This window comes from Macrobrachium nipponense, chromosome 34, assembly GCF_015104395.2.
Source record: "Macrobrachium nipponense isolate FS-2020 chromosome 34, ASM1510439v2, whole genome shotgun sequence".
In the NCBI taxonomy this organism is placed as follows: domain Eukaryota; kingdom Metazoa; phylum Arthropoda; class Malacostraca; order Decapoda; family Palaemonidae; genus Macrobrachium; species Macrobrachium nipponense.
In genome coordinates, this window is record NC_061095.1 from 27,926,940 (window position 1) to 27,940,819 (window position 13,880).

General features: G+C 38.2%; 1 protein-coding gene across 1 annotated transcript in view; it reads left to right on the forward strand.

The window, feature by feature from the left end:
• LOC135208070 (chromatin-remodeling ATPase INO80-like) overlaps positions 1-13,880 on the forward strand; it is a 45,134-nt gene that overhangs the window by 20,482 nt on the left and 10,772 nt on the right. The window contains exons 3-4 of the mRNA XM_064240217.1: positions 309-385; positions 13,335-13,534. Coding sequence (XP_064096287.1) covers positions 309-385; positions 13,335-13,534 — 277 coding nt within the window. The remainder of the gene's footprint in view (positions 1-308; positions 386-13,334; positions 13,535-13,880) is intronic.

The window sequence follows — 13,880 nt, forward strand, 5'->3', positions numbered from 1 at the left end:
TCATTGCTCCTCAAAATAACCTTAAAGTTTATTTTTTGCGAATTACTAGTTATTTTTAATATATAGTAGTTACCTACTGTACTTCAATTATTATTGTTCTTATATTTATTTTAGGAGATAAAGGATTTTTAGTAAATTTTATACTGTTTATGTTGGTTAACATTTTTTGAAGATTCACTATTATATGTGGTCTGCATTCATGATTCAGTACTGATCAGTTTACAGTTGTTTGTCTTTATTCTCTGTACAGTATTTTTAGTTGACATGTTTCGTGTAAGCGTACTCCAAAGAATTTTTCCTCTTTTCAGTGATGTAGACACAGCATCAGAATCAGAACCTGAAGGAGCAGTTTCTATTAAAAATGGGATTACAAGAACAAAAGAAGGTAACTATTCATAATTCTTAATTTGTCATTATGGCTTAGTAAACCATACAGTATCAGTAGGATTATCAGCTGGTTGTTGTAAGGTAATCACGGTAATTTTTTTAATACACTCAGAAGTCTTATCAATGTAGCTGAATTGGTAAATGAAGTTGTTAATACAGGTGTGGTCAGTGTTGATCCCAGTGACAGCGTGCAGCATTTCAGCTTGTACTCATTGGGGTGACACTAATAGAAAACAATGATTTATTTCATCAGATTGCTGGTTTTCCACTTTAGAAGAAACTGGCATGCCAAAATTTCTTGCCAACTGAAAAGATGTATGTATAGATGTACCTGAATGTACTTGAATTTCATGCACATCTTTAACCTGTGATGAGGTTGCCAAAATTTTAACATGTAATGAAATTTATAGAAAGATTTATTGAATGTCTTTCCACTAGGATAAATTGTAGTTATTATACATTATAATAATTTTGAAAGCTAATTACTAATATAAAAAAGTTTAGCCTTTGATGAAACAAGTTAAAATCTATCGTTAGATCTGTTACATATACTGTATTATTACTCCCCTTTTCGGTAGCTCAAGGAGTAAGCCTACAAGCTACGTTGTTGTTGTTGTTGTTCTTCTTCTTCTTGTTTTGGGGGTGAGGAAAGGTCTATGGAAGAGTGTAAAAAGGTCTGAAAAAACGTGTTTGGTATTGAATTAAAGATACAGGAATTTTAAGAGAGGATATTTGTGATTTATTTATTAGAATGAACATGTAAAAAATAAATTAAGCGCATGTTAAACAGTACCGAAAAATGATTTCTCATAAAATATAGAGAATTTATTTTAATTTGCATTATTGAGCAAGGCTTGATTTGACATTAGATTTTAGCATGTTTTAATTTATGTTAGAAATTAAGAATATGACGTTTACAACTTAGCATGGGGAAAATCTTGCATGCGTCTTGAGTAATCTGGAGGTCGGATCATGTCTTGTTATGTTTGTTGTCACTTGTATTTAGTAAATATGTAATAGCTTTCTGTGTGATCATAAGGTATATGTGATCATGAATGGTTGGAAACCAGTTTGCTCCTTCAGCAAAAGCGTATATGTAATATCTAACTTTCACTTTGTTCTCTCAAGATAAAACTATGGAATTTAGTCTCTCTTAAAATGTTATTCGAAATAATTTCCTATTGTGTATTAACCCTTAAGAGTTGAAAAAAGCACATGCAGCACCCCAGGCCGGGGAAACTTTGAGGTCTGCCAATTTAAGAAAAAACACATCAATGGACAGAGAAAGATATGCAGATGCACATGGTCTAAGAAAATTCTAAAAATTTTTCCCTACATTATATGAGAAGTTGAAAAAGAATATTTACTAACCCCTTGTGGGGTCTTTTACAAGACAATCAGGAATTTTAACTTCCTCTTCCCACCTTCTGGCCATATTTTTTTATATGTTGTTTTATGCCTCTTATGGGGGTAGGGGCCATCAGTACACCTCATGTGGTGTGCTGTAGGCATCACTTAAGGGGCCGGCCGGCTAATGCCATTTTTTAAGGACAGGACTTTGACATTCATACCACTTAATAAGGTGACTTGGGACATCTCCAAACCGCAAATGATTTATGCCTCTGACCTACGGTTTTGTGACGCCAGGGCAATTTATTCCGAAAATAGTAACCATTTTTCAAGTTCTATCTCCTCCCTTGATACATGTACAGTGGTACCTCGAGATACGAAAGGCTCAACTTACGAAAAACTTGAGATATGAAAGCAGCTGACACGAAAAATGTTACTGCTCTACATACGAAAAGTTTTCAAGATACGAAAGGTTTCTGAAAGTCCGAGATTCGCCCGATAACAATTTTGAAACTCGCGCTGCGCACCGCCATCTTAGTTCTAGTAGATTCACCACCATCCTCCTGCTCTCCCATTGGTTTCTGATGCTAGCCAAGCCATGAGATCCTTCTCTCCTATTGGACAGCATCCCTCCCATCATGCATCTTACGTGGTGGCGTGCCTTCGCTCGGCCACTTCGCACCCGAAGCATTATCATACGCATGCGGCATTGGTTCGGTCCAACGATTTCATTTGGTATCGTAAATTCGTTAGTGATTTCGTTGTGCTACTTTATCATGTTGTGATCACCTAACCAATTAGTATACGTTACTACATACGTAACTTAATTACATACAGTACATATAGTCATGGGTCCCAAGAAAGTTGCTGAAGTTCACAGAAAGAAGAGAATGCTTTCTATGGAGACAAAAATGGAGATAATAAAAAAGTATGAAGCTGGCTTGCGGTTGAGTGTGATCGCTAAGGACTACGGCCGAATCCGTCGACGATAGGCACCATCCTTAAGCAGAAGGAAGCATCAAAGCAGCTACACCTTCCAAGGGCGTGACTATTTTTGTCCAACAAGAGGAGCCATGTGCATAATGAAATGGAAAGGCTGCTTCTTGTATGGATTGAGGACAAAGAAATTGATGGCGATACGATAACCGAGACGGCAATCTGCCAGAAGGCCAGCGCTATTTTCGGCGATTTGATTGCCCAAACCGAAGATGACGGCGGAGAGGGTCATCAACGGCAACCCCAGAGTTCAAGGCTTCTCATGGGTGGTTCGAAAAATTCCATAAACGGACTGGCATCCATTCGGTGGTGAAGAAATTGAAATTACGTTAAGTATAAAAAAGTAAAAAGAAATGTAAAATAAAAAAAAGACAAAATAAATTTTATTTTAAGTTTTTTGTAAAGTTAAGTATTATAGTTTTGTTAATGTGTTTTGTAAAGTTTAGTTTGTTTTTCTGACATTTTTTTATGTGTTTCGTAAAGTTAAGAGTACGTATCTGCCGTTTGTCCTCCTCCTCTGCCGCCACTTTCGGAGATAGCCTCACTCAAAAGGGAAGCTTCCACATTTTACGACAGTAATAATATTTCTTGTATCTAAATACACTTTATTTACAGGTTTTGCATTTTTATTATTAAGTACGTATTGAATGGTCCAAGTTGTTGTAGTATTTCATTGTTTATAGGTCAATTTAGCTTTATTATGAAATTTACTGGGGTGTTTTTGGAGGGCTTGGAACGGATTAGCCATTTTACATGTAAAATGTGGTCCAAGATACGAAAACCTCATGATACAAAAGGCGCCTCGGAACGGATTAATTTCGTATATCGTGGTACTACTGTATTTAATATTAAGACCTGTGATTACTACCATATATAGACCTGATGTAGACCTCCAATCAAATGAAAAGTTTTTTTTTTCTAAAAGTCATTTTTTGCTAATTTGAATTTTTTCATTATGGTAAAAAATAAACCCTATAAATAAGGAAAAAAATTATAAAAATAAAATGAAAGAAAAATGGAAAAATGGGCTTCATTTGATTGTTCTATAATTTTCTAAGTTATATACAAAATTTCAATGCATAGCTTAAAAACTAAGTGAGAAGATAGAATTTGAAGGTCAATAAGTATAGTTTTGAGATATGGGGTTTCCAAGGTTTTCTTTGTATTTTTATAAAGACAATGTTAATAAATAATGATTATTATGAATATATATTTCTTTTTTGGGTATTAATAAACCAAAACTATGTTATTTATCATAATTTAATCATAAATGAAGATCCCTTTGCTCATATATCGTATCCTGGGGCACTGCGTCAGGCAAGATGGGGCACTCCTTCCTACGCAACTCTCTCTCTCTCCTTCACTAACTCGGCTTATTACAGTGAATTTTCTTCTTCTGTATGTTAGCGAGATGTTTTCCTTGTCTTTTTCTCTCTGGCATGATGTAAAAGCAAGAGAATGTCAGAGGTGAAATTCAAACGTGTACTCTCTTTTTACAAAGACAATGTTAATAAATCATGATTATTAAGTATGAATTTCATATTCCTTTTTGGGTATTAATAAACCAAAACTATGTTATTTATCATAAATGAAGATCCCTTAGCTCAAAGACCAAATCAGGCAAGAAAGGGGCGTTCCTTACTACGCATCCCTCCCTCTCTCTCTCTTCACTGACTTCACTAATATCTCGTGTATTATGCTATTCTTTAATCATATTAGAGCAAATTTTCTATGTCTGTATGTTAGCGAGATGTTTTGCTTGTCTTTTCCTCATTGACATGATGAAATTCTTGCCAAAACAAAGATAAACATACATAAAAGCAAGCGAATGTCAGAGGTGAAACTTGAATGTGTATACTACATAAGGTTTCTGATCGCACTGAAAGGGGGTAAGCTGACTCCCTTCCCTCCTGCAGCTCATGGAATCTTTATAGATGCTATTGCTCACAATTCCTTTGATAATAATTAGCAAAATTTACGATAACAGAAGAAATATTGCATTTTCTTGTACAGTAGGGCCTCAGGTTATGAAATTAATCCGTTCTGAATCGGCCTTCGTAACCTGATTTTTTCGTATCCAGAACTACGTTTTACATGTAAATTGCCTAATTCGTTCCAAGGACCAATAAACAATGAAATACAACAATTTGGACCATTCAATACCTAACATAACCTTTACTGTACCTGTAAATAAAGTGTATTAGTGTACGTACATGGTACAAGAAATACTGTGTGTACATATGTAGTAAAATGTGGAACCTTACCTTTCGAGTGAGGCGATGTCCTAAAGTGGCGACAGAGGAGGAGGACAAACGGCAGAAAACATGACCCATGGCTAGTAACGTAAGTAATTAAGTTCACACACAACACGATAAAGTAACTTACAGTACAACGAAAGTGAAATCACTAACACGAATTTACGTTAACGAACGAAATCTAAGTGAACGATCGAATTCCATGTGTGTACGATAATGCTGCCGAAAGGAAATGGTCGAGGAACTCCCTTATATAGATGCATGATGGGATAGATGCTGACCAATAGGAAAGCAGGATATTACGGCGGTAACTAGCATCAGGAACCAATGGGAGAGTGGGAGGATGGTGGCGAGTCTACTGAGTTGGTGGCGCGAGAGTTGTAAAATTTTTCTCGGTGGCCCAAGCGAATCTCGGACTTTACAGTACATCCTTTCGCGACCTGAATTATTTTCATACACAGAAGCAAAAAAATCTTCGTCTTTGCCTTCATAACCTGGGTTTTTTGTACGTAGGAACTTTTGTATGTAGGGGTATGACTGTACGGATCAATGTTTTTGGCTTATTGAGTTATGTTTACTAATTACCCTGTAACTACGAAATTAAGAGGAATTTTGACAAAATATTTCGTATACATATTCTCCATTGCCATACGAAGCTCCATGAATTTTTTCATGACTGCATTTTTAGCCCTATACCCCCATATATAAGGGTACCAGTTGGCCCCCTTAAGGGTTGTTGCAGTGCCCCTCTCTCATTTTGTTTACTGTACTTCCATTCATTTCTCTTTCTTCCATCTGACTTTCCAACCTTTTTAATTGTTTCATAGTGCGACCGCGAGGTTTTCCTCCTGTTACACCTTTTAAACTATCTTACTGTCAATTGTCCTCATGCAGTTCACTGTAGACAATACTTTAAGTTCTTTGCATGTGCCTTCTGCCCCTAGCTGCAATCCCTTTCGTCCCTTTTACTGTACCTCCTTTCATATTCTCTTTCTTCATCTTACTTTCCACCCACTCCTGACACTTGACTGCGAGGTTTTCCTCCTGTTACACCTTTCAGACCTTTCACTGTCAATTTCCAGTTCAGCACTGAATGACCTCATAGGTCCCCAGGCTTGTTTTGTGCGGCATGAATTTTGGGGTGAAAGTAGTTAGGATAAAGGTGAGGAACCACATGAATTTGGTAACGATGAAGATAAAGAAGTCATATAAATATAATTATATTAAAAGAATATAATTGCCAAAAGGATACATATACACAGTGATACAAAAACAGAAATATGCTTAATTACACTTAATTCTAATAATATTTCTTAACTTAAGGTATTTACATATATACAGAGGTAAAAATGGCTTATATGTATCAAAAAGATATCTGTGTAAAGCTATGTATCAAATTCCAGAGCAATTAATATAATAAGATGAATAAACAACTCAACAATAATAATATATAAAGGAATGTATATGACTTAATATACAAAACCCGTAACCATTACAATTAAGATGTATCCCCTAGCATAAAAATAAGGGGATAACATCCATGAGATCAATATCCGTAATCACCTGTGAGTGTCCCTAGCAAAAAAATAAGGGACACCCACCACATCATCATAAAAGCAGCTAAGACACAAGGTGACTGTAAATGAACAAGGCAGGAATAGACGAACTGTTGGGTGAGGCAGGTAGAAAGGAGGACTGGATCTTCTACTAAAGATTAGTTAGAGTCAGGGGAAACTAGTTACCCGCTGCTACTGCTGAAAATTTCAGAGCTTCCAAGGACTTAAGGTAATGACGTTTTGAACACTGTCGGCGATTTCCATCCAGTATACTTTTTCAACTCATCGAAGTTCATATGTTGGAAATAGTTAATTGAGGTGGCTACTGCCCTGACATCATGTGCTTTCGGGAAAGAGTCAGGATTGGCTTGTTTAATGAAGTACAGGATTTGTTGCCTGATGCCTTTAATAGATAAAGTTCCACCTTTTTCCCTCTTAAAGAGGGGACCCGATGAGGATGAGGAGGTCCTGGACAGAAATGCTCGTAAGGCTGAAACTGGGCAAAGAGATACATCTTGTGGAAGGGGTAGTACCTTCCAAGGTTCCCACCTCATCAAAGGATCTTCATTCTTTGCTATAAAGCTACGTTCCGGAGAAAGTAGTACTTCCCCCGTGGGGAGGAATTGAATATGATCCGGATCTCTGGATAAAGCCGACAGTTCTGAAATTCTTGCTCCTGAAGCCAAGCTTAATAAAAATAGAGTTTTTCTTAAGAGCATTATAAACGAGCATGTGTCATTATCGGTTTCTGAAGCCAGTTTTAGAACATCGTTTAAGAACCATGATACTGACGTAGGCCTTACAGAAGGTCTAAGTCTAGCACATGCCTTGGGAATAGACGAGAAGTAGGAATCCGTCAAGTCTATGTTGAATCCAAATTGAAATATCTTTTTCAAGGCTGACTTGTTTGTCGTAATCGTGCTAGCTGCTAAACCTTTTTCAAATAGGGATCTGAAAAAGGATATAGCTGAATTAATTGTCATGATTCTAATATCTGATTCTCTCAGGAAGATTGCTAACTTTTTGACAGCAGCATCATACTGTCTCAAAGTTGAATCCCTTTTATCGGATTCCAAGAAGAGAATATTCTGAGGGTCAATATTCGCATCCCTTTTCGCTGCAAACTTCATGAAATCCATAAAGTTAGGGTTTTGAGAATCCCTGAGGAAGCGAACACAGTCTTCGTTTGTACTGACTGGGAGAGCCTGGGATTGGGGATCCGAAGAGGACGAAGACCCAGTTCCAGAATTAGGGGATACCAATTGCTCTTCGGCCAGTCTGGGGCTACTAGAGCCACTTGACCCTTGAATGTCCTGAGTTTGTTTAACACTTTCATGAGAAGATTCACTGGAGGAAAGACATAAATCTTCTCCCAGTTGTTCCAGTCTAGAGCCAGGGCGTCCGTGGCATAGGCCAGAGGGTCCAGGTTGGGGGCCACATAACACGGGAGTTTGTGGTTCGCTTGAGATGCGAAGAGATCCACCTGTAGACCTGGAACTCTCTGAAGGATCCATTGGAACGAACTGTTGTCCAGTGACCATTCCGACCTCTCAGGGGCACTGATCTGGGATAGAGCATCTGCTATGACGTTTCTCACTCCAGCTATATGAGTGGAGGAGAGATGCCAACTGAATTTGTCTGCCAGGGAGAAGATGGCTACCATGACATGATTTAGATGACGTGACTTGGAGCCTCCTCTGTTTATACAATGTACTACCACTGCGCTGTCCAGGACTAGCTTTATGTGGGAGTACCTTGGTGGACGTAACCTTTTTAGAGTCAAGAACACTGCCATTGCTTCCCCCCAGTACGTTTATATGGAACTGACGGAACTGAGGTGACCACGTTCCTTGAACCTTTTTGAACTGGGAATACCCTCCCCAACCGCTTAAAGACGCGTCTGTGTGGATGGTGATCCCTGGTGGAGGGAACTGAAGGGGTACTGACACCGACAAGTTCTTGACTTTCGCCCAGGCCGGAGTCGATTCTTTAGAATCAGAGGGACTGAGGATAATTTGTCCCTGGACCTGACATTTGCTCGTGAGCGCCAGATTCTGGTTAGGTCTTTCAGTTTGGCTTTCATTAGGATGTTCGTCACTGATGCAAACTGGAGCGAACCCAGGATCCTTTCCTGAGTCCTTCTTGACGCCAGTTTGTGACTTAGAAATTGCTTGACTGACTTCGCTATTTCCTTCCTTTTGGTTGATGGAATCGACAGAGTATGGGAGGATAGATTCCATTGAATGCCCAGCCACTGAAAGTTTGACTCTGGAGTGAGTCTTGACTTGGTCCTGTTTATCTTGAAGCCTAGATATTCCAGGAACTGAATCACTTTCAGTGTTGCTCTGTTGCATTCCTCGACTGTTGAAGCCCAGATCAACCAATCGTCGAGATACGCTACTACCATAATCCCTTGTGACCTGAGTTGTTGCACTACCACTTCCGCCAGCTTCGTGAACACCCTGGGTGCTACGTTGAGCCCGAAAGGAACTACCTTGAAGGAGAATGTCTGGTCGCCTATCTTGAAGCCCAGATACGGACGGAAGTGTCTTGCAATAGGGATATGATAGTAAGCGTCTGTAAGATCGATAGAGGTGGTGACGGCCCCACGGGGAAGTAGGTCCGCACCTGCGAGATCGTGAGCATCTTGAACTTGTCGCAGCGAATGGCTAAGTTTAAGCGGGACAAGTCTAAGATTACCATTCTTTTTTGTGAGCCTTTCTTTGGCACGCTGAACAAGCGACCTTGAAATTTTAATCTTTTGACTCTCGCTATAGCTCCTTTCTGAAGGAGATCCTCCGCGTACTCTGTCAATTCCTTGGAAGGAAGTTGACGAAAGGTCTGGATGGAGGTGGGTTCGCTAACCAGCTCCAACCCAGGCCTTTTGAGACAATGCTCTGAGCCCACTTGCTGAAGTTCCACCGGTGGCGAAAGTGAAACAGCCTCCCTCCTACCTGAATTTCCTCATTGGTTCTGGTATCCTCCTCGGCCTCCTCTGAAGTGTTTTCCCTATTAAAGGGACCTCCCGATCCTCTCCCACGAAAGGAATGCTTACCTCTGCCTCCCTTACCCGAGCGGTCATATTTCTGTGAGGCTTGACCCTCGAAGACCTGGTTGTAGGCCGGAGAGAGGGCATAAGAGGTGAGGGCTGAGGCTGAGGAGAGATCGACAATAAATCGGCTGTGACTGAGCCTTTGAGGTGGAAGGTTGGCTGTTTGCACTAAAGGAACAGCTGGAACTTGCTGAAGAAGCGTGGCTGCTTCTTCTGGTAGGGCTGGAAACGTCTAGGTTTCCTTTGAGCCTTACCCTTACCGGCTTGGTCTTGTCGCGCAGCGACACGAGCTGAGCCCAGAAATATAATTATTCTTATTATCCACAAATGATTCCAAAAGCTACCCAAGCACATGACTTCAGATGTTTTAGAAAATACAATGTGAATTTTATAGATGTATGTGTATGTGTAATTGTATCCATGAAATAAAATTTCATTTTGAAAAGACAAGCTAAAAAACTAATAAATTTTGCAAGGATTACACAGTGACTGTTGCTGATGAAGATGGTTGATTATTGACATCTCATATGATGGATTGAAGAGAAGCTTGGCCAGCTATAATATGTTCTCAAGTGGGAGTAATATTTTTCTTCATGTAGAGGTATCAGGGAATAGGGAATTGGAAACAGGAGATAATCTGTAGGTATATGGATAAAAATTTACCCTTAAATATGAATAAATATAATTTTTATTGATGGTACAGTATAAAAGACTAAAAAAGAAAAGGGTAATTTCTGCAGTATCATTTCTTTGTATCTGAATTTGATGGTAGTGAAGACTTGCAAGATAAAGCTGTAAGAAGATATTTTACATTTACAACCTATTTCCTATGCTGTGTGTTATCAATTTCCAGTTATATTATGTTCATAACATGGTTAGACTTATATGGATGGCAAAATTATCTCGGTTATTTGTTATCTTGAAAAGTTGAATAATGATATTTTTCTGTTTTTAGGGATTAGTTATTTGTTATCTTGAAAAGTTGAATTATGATATTTTTCTGTTTTTGAGGGATGAATTATTGATGAAATTTTGGAAATAAGAACAAAAGATTTGAACTGAGATTTATGTAAGATCTCTTTGTCATATTAATATCATTGATAAAGAGCGTTTAGTAGAGAAGTTGGATGCTGTGATATTTATTTGTAAAGTCTAATGGTTCTAAAAACCCAAGAGACAAAGATTTATGTATTTATGCTTATAAGGTACTAGCTGACCAACCCTGTGCATAAGGTACTAGCTGACCAACCCTTTGCTGCCCGAGACAACTGAATGACAACCGATAAATCTCTCTCTCTCCTCTCTCTCTCTCTCTCTCTCTCTCGTCTCCTCATTCTCTCTCCTCTTTCCTCTCACTCTCTCTCTCTCTCTCTCTCTCTCTCTCTCTCTCTCTCTCTCTCTCTCTCTACTGAGATGAGAGAATTTTTATGGTACATGTATATGTTTATTAATATTTTCAAATAATAATAATAATAATACAAAATGTGTACGAAAATATCCTTTCCTTCATCTTGTGTTTTTAACTTGAAGAAAAGCTCGAGGCCAGAGCTGTCAAATTTGTCAAGTTAATGTGGCAGGTGGAGGAGTGTTGCAATTAGCTCCATCCTATCCCTTTCATTAGGGATAGGAGCGATTATCCACCACTTCCCCCAACAAGGGTGGGGGAGTGGAAACCAACAAGAGACAAACCCATGACTTCATTTGCCTCTTGCAATAGGAACAAGTTCTTGCTTGCTAGTTTTAAGAGGTACGCTGGCCTCCCTCTTATTACTTGGGTCCAGAGGTCTGACCATTGATCCTGCGGTACATACCCCGATCATTGGGCAGAGGCTAGGATCCCTCCCTCTGCTCTTACGACCAGGGAGGGAACCAAGGTTGGACGAACACCACTCTGTTCATTAACTCAAATTCCACCCACCAAGAAGTGAGTCTTCCTATTGTTAAAGGACCGATGGTTTTTATTGCGTATCAGAACAAATAACAATTTGTCGAAAATTGTATTTTTCCTAACTATACAAACCTGAGGTCCTTTACACATAGTCCCACCTCATGTCACCCCTCACTCTGTTTTTCCTGGGCCTAAAGCAAAGTGATTCTTCACCTCCCAGTCGCGCGGCGCGCTGACTGTCGGACAAGCAGTTTAACTACCAAACTCCCTTGTTCGAAGCTTACGACCGGTTTCCAGCTGCCGCAAGTTACATTCCTATTGTTAAAGGGACCTCAGGTTTGTATAGTTAGGAAAAATACAATTTTCGACAAATTGTTATATTTTGTCTATCACAGTCATCCTAATCGACTGAGTGGTTTTTATAGTGTGGGGTTCTGGGTTGCATTGTGCCTCCTTAGGAGTCCATCACTTTTCTCACTGTGTGTGTTGTTTTTAGGAGCACACTCTTCTGCATGAGTCCTGGAGCTACTTCGGTATCTAGTTTTTCCAGGTTCTTTTGAGGGATCTTGGGACTGTGCCTAGTGTTCCTATGATTATGGGTACAATTTCCACTGGCATATCCCATATCCTTCTTATTTCTATTTTCAGGTCTTGATACTTATCATTCTTTTCTCTCTGTTTCTTTTCTACTCTGATGTCCCATAGTATTGCAACATTAATGAGTGATACTTTCTTCCTGATTTTGTCAATCAATGTCACGTTTGGTCTATTAGCACATACCACCTTATCTGTTCTGATACTACCATAGTCCCAGAGGATCTTTACTTGATTGTTTTCTATCATTCCTTCAGGTTTGGTGTTTCGTACCACTTATTATTATTATTATTATTATTATTATTATTATTATTATTATTATTATTATTATTATTATTATTATTACTACTACTAGTATTGTCAATTGTCATTAGTATTACGTATTATTATTATTAATATTTGAAAATAATAACATACATACATGTACAGAGAGAGAGAGAGAGAGAGAGAGAGAGAGAGAGAGAGAGAGAGAGAGAGAGAGAGAATTATCATGTTTATTATTTAAAGTTATTTAATTTACACATAAAAACTTGAAATCCTATAAATTACATAAATTAAACCAAAAGTTTTGCAGGGTTCCCGAAGATTCAAAAATGTTGAATTTGCATTTGCATGTTTGCAAAAACTTGTGTATAATAGTTATTTAGGTTACAATGAAAAGTCTGTGCTATTGTCAATTTGCTCAACTCGAATTTAGTTACCGAGTCTACGGGCAGAACTAGCCTCGTTTCAGGGAAGCCTTTGGTGACCCCCTCAGTATTCTTTTTTTAGATAGTTAGTCATATGCATACAAAGTTTGGTTGAAATTGCTCAATGCATTTCAGAGTTATGCTGGAACACACTCTCATCCATTTTTATATATGTAGTATATAGATAAATTACCAGAATGTCCCCGAGTAGACTAGTGAGCTGTGGTTCATATGTTTATCTGACAGTTTAAGCAAGTGGAGACATTAGTAATTGTCTTCTTCTTCTTCTTCTTCTTCTTCTTCTTCTTCTTCTTCTTCTTCTTCTTCTTCTTCTTCTTCTTCTTCATAACTGTTTCTGTATTCGATGTTTCATTTCACTGTTGGTTTTGGCCAAAAATTTTACAGATGCATATTCTTCCTGACTCCAACCCTCCCAATTTATATAGGCTTATGACTGGCACTTGAGTTTAGCAGGTTTGCCCCTCTCAGTGCTATCTTGAACTACATATTTATATATCAAAGTTTGTAGTTCCCTTTAAAGTTTTATATTTTTGTCTATTTTTGCAGAGAGGGAGAGTGACAAAAGCCATCTCTTCAACTTTGAAGGGCTTCGTAAGAAAAGATACTGGTTGAAGGAAGTGCTCGTTGATTCAGACAGTGATGATGACGATGATGATTCAGAATTCACCCAGGAATACCTTGAAAACATGTTGAGGGAGCACAGACTACGGAAGCATGACCAGTCACACTTCTATCAGAATGAGGATGTATGTATATTCTGAAAATCCAGTTTAGTTTATGCCAATGTTTTATATAAAAAGTAACTACCATATATACTTGTGTATCATGCGACTTTTGAAGACCCAATTTTGAACCCTATTTTTCAAGGGCGTATCATCATATGTGAGATATAAAATAAGTATACTTAATATTCATGTAGTATCGAATTATAAATAAAATACGTACATACAAACAACAAATAAGTATCTTTTCCATACTTCTCTTAAAAGGTTATGCTTTATTTCACTGTATCTAATAATATTGTATGTATTCTCATATTACTATTGTACTATTATGAAATACAAACAGTGATCATTGTATGGGGTTGGAAAT